Genomic DNA, 1,667 nt, shown 5'->3' with positions numbered 1-1,667 from the left:
AGAGCATGAAGTAGAGTCTGGGGTTTTTTTCCCCCCCAGGTGCCTGTCAGGGCCTGGGTTTCAGCTGTCCACACCACAGCAGTGGGCAACGAGCTTAAAGCCCCTGATGGCTCTGGGCGCTGACTCTCACCAGTGGCTATGGATGAAGTCACAGGCGATTTTCAGCCAGTGCCGGGAAGCTTGTATTTTGAGGCAGAATCTAATCCTAAATAAGAAGGAGTCAAAGCCACATTATGACAATTGGCCAAGAAGAAAGCATACATGAAGAAAAGAATGGGACTCAAAAGGATGGTACCTTATTCTAAAAAAGAATATTTTACAGTAATTTTAATGTGGACAAATAAACACACTTATTGTGTGATACAGCATTTCAAGTGTGATACAGCATTTCAATCTATTGAATTGGGTATCTGTGGGTATGTGAGAGGTAGATGTGTGTCAAGGAAAAAAAAACCTGAGATATATATTGTTACTGCACAGATGTGTGACCTTGGATTACAGAATTTTCTTTTCCTTCTTGTAGTTTTTGTACTCTATGGCTCTTCAATAAAGAAAACAAGGAAGAGGAGAATAAGACATGCAGAGAGAGACGCCCCTGAGGGGAGATTATACTTAGGGTTTTGGCAGAAGAGAAGCCAATGATGACCGTGAAAGCGTGTCAAAAAGGAGTAAGGAGCCTGAAAATATTTGGTAAACATAAATGTGATATCTCCGAGATCGTTCGGTACAGCAAGCCAATGTCAATGACGAACACAGGAGGACTTCTTTCAGAAGATCAATGACTACCACCCTCAATATGGATCACAATTCAACACCAAGAAGACAAAAGTCCTCACCACTGGTTCAATAGGCAACATCTTCAAAGGTGGAGAAAAAGATTGAAATTGTCAACTATTTCATCTTGATTGGATTTATGATTGACACTCCTGATAGTAGCAGCCAAGAAATCAAAATACATGTTGCACTGCATAAAAAACTGCTGACTGTCAAGAACCCCTCCAAAGTGCTAGAGAGCAAGGATGTCAGCTAAAGGACTAAGGTGTGCCTGATCCACATCTGCTAGAAGGTGGACCAGGCGGCCAGGATGGATCTGCCCACCCACACAGAGGATGTGCACTCAGGGGGAGCAACAATCTTCATACTCGTTGTGCTGGGGGCCAGCGCTGTGATCTCCTTCTGCATCCCGTCAGCCATGCTGGGGCCCATGGTGGTCTCGCCGGACAGCGCTGTGTTGGTGTAGAGGTCACTGCGGATGTCAACATCACACTTCATGATGGAGGTAAAGGTAGTCCCGTGGATGCCACAAGACTCCAAGCCCAGGAAGGAGGGCTGGAAAAGTGCTTCGGGGCAGTAGAAACAGTCATTGCTGATGGTGATGACCTGTCCGTCAGACAGCTGGTAGTTCTTCTCCAAGGAGGATGGAGAGACCTCCTGGCCATCTCTTGTTCGAACTCCAGGGCAACATAACAGAGTTTCTCCTTGATGTCATGCACAATTTCCCGCTCGGCCGTGGTGGTGAAGCTGTAGCCTCGCTCGATGAAAGTCTCCATGAAATAGTCCGTCAGGTCTCTGCCAGCCAGGTTCAGATGCAGGACGGCTTGAAGGAGGGTGTACCACTCATAGGCGGTCACAGTGTGTGTGTGTGACCTCATTGGTAGAATCCATCA

General features: G+C 46.6%; 1 protein-coding gene across 1 annotated transcript in view; it reads right to left on the bottom strand.

The window, feature by feature from the left end:
- Nucleotides 1–1,652, bottom strand: part of PODNL1 (podocan-like 1) — a 15,561-nt gene extending 13,909 nt beyond the window's left edge. The window contains exons 1-2 of the mRNA XM_006900820.1: nt 1,464–1,652; nt 1,099–1,380 (exon numbers count right to left, since the gene is read on the bottom strand). Of these exons, the coding sequence (XP_006900882.1) occupies nt 1,099–1,380; nt 1,464–1,652 (471 nt within the window). The remainder of the gene's footprint in view (nt 1–1,098; nt 1,381–1,463) is intronic.
- Nucleotides 1,653–1,667: the final 15 nt, after the last annotated feature.

Source organism: Elephantulus edwardii, unplaced genomic scaffold, assembly GCF_000299155.1.
Source record: "Elephantulus edwardii isolate Elephantulus edwardi_28Jun2011 unplaced genomic scaffold, EleEdw1.0 scaffold00296, whole genome shotgun sequence".
NCBI classification, from domain to species: Eukaryota; Metazoa; Chordata; class Mammalia; order Macroscelidea; family Macroscelididae; genus Elephantulus; species Elephantulus edwardii.
This window is presented reverse-complemented; position numbering and strand designations above follow the sequence as displayed.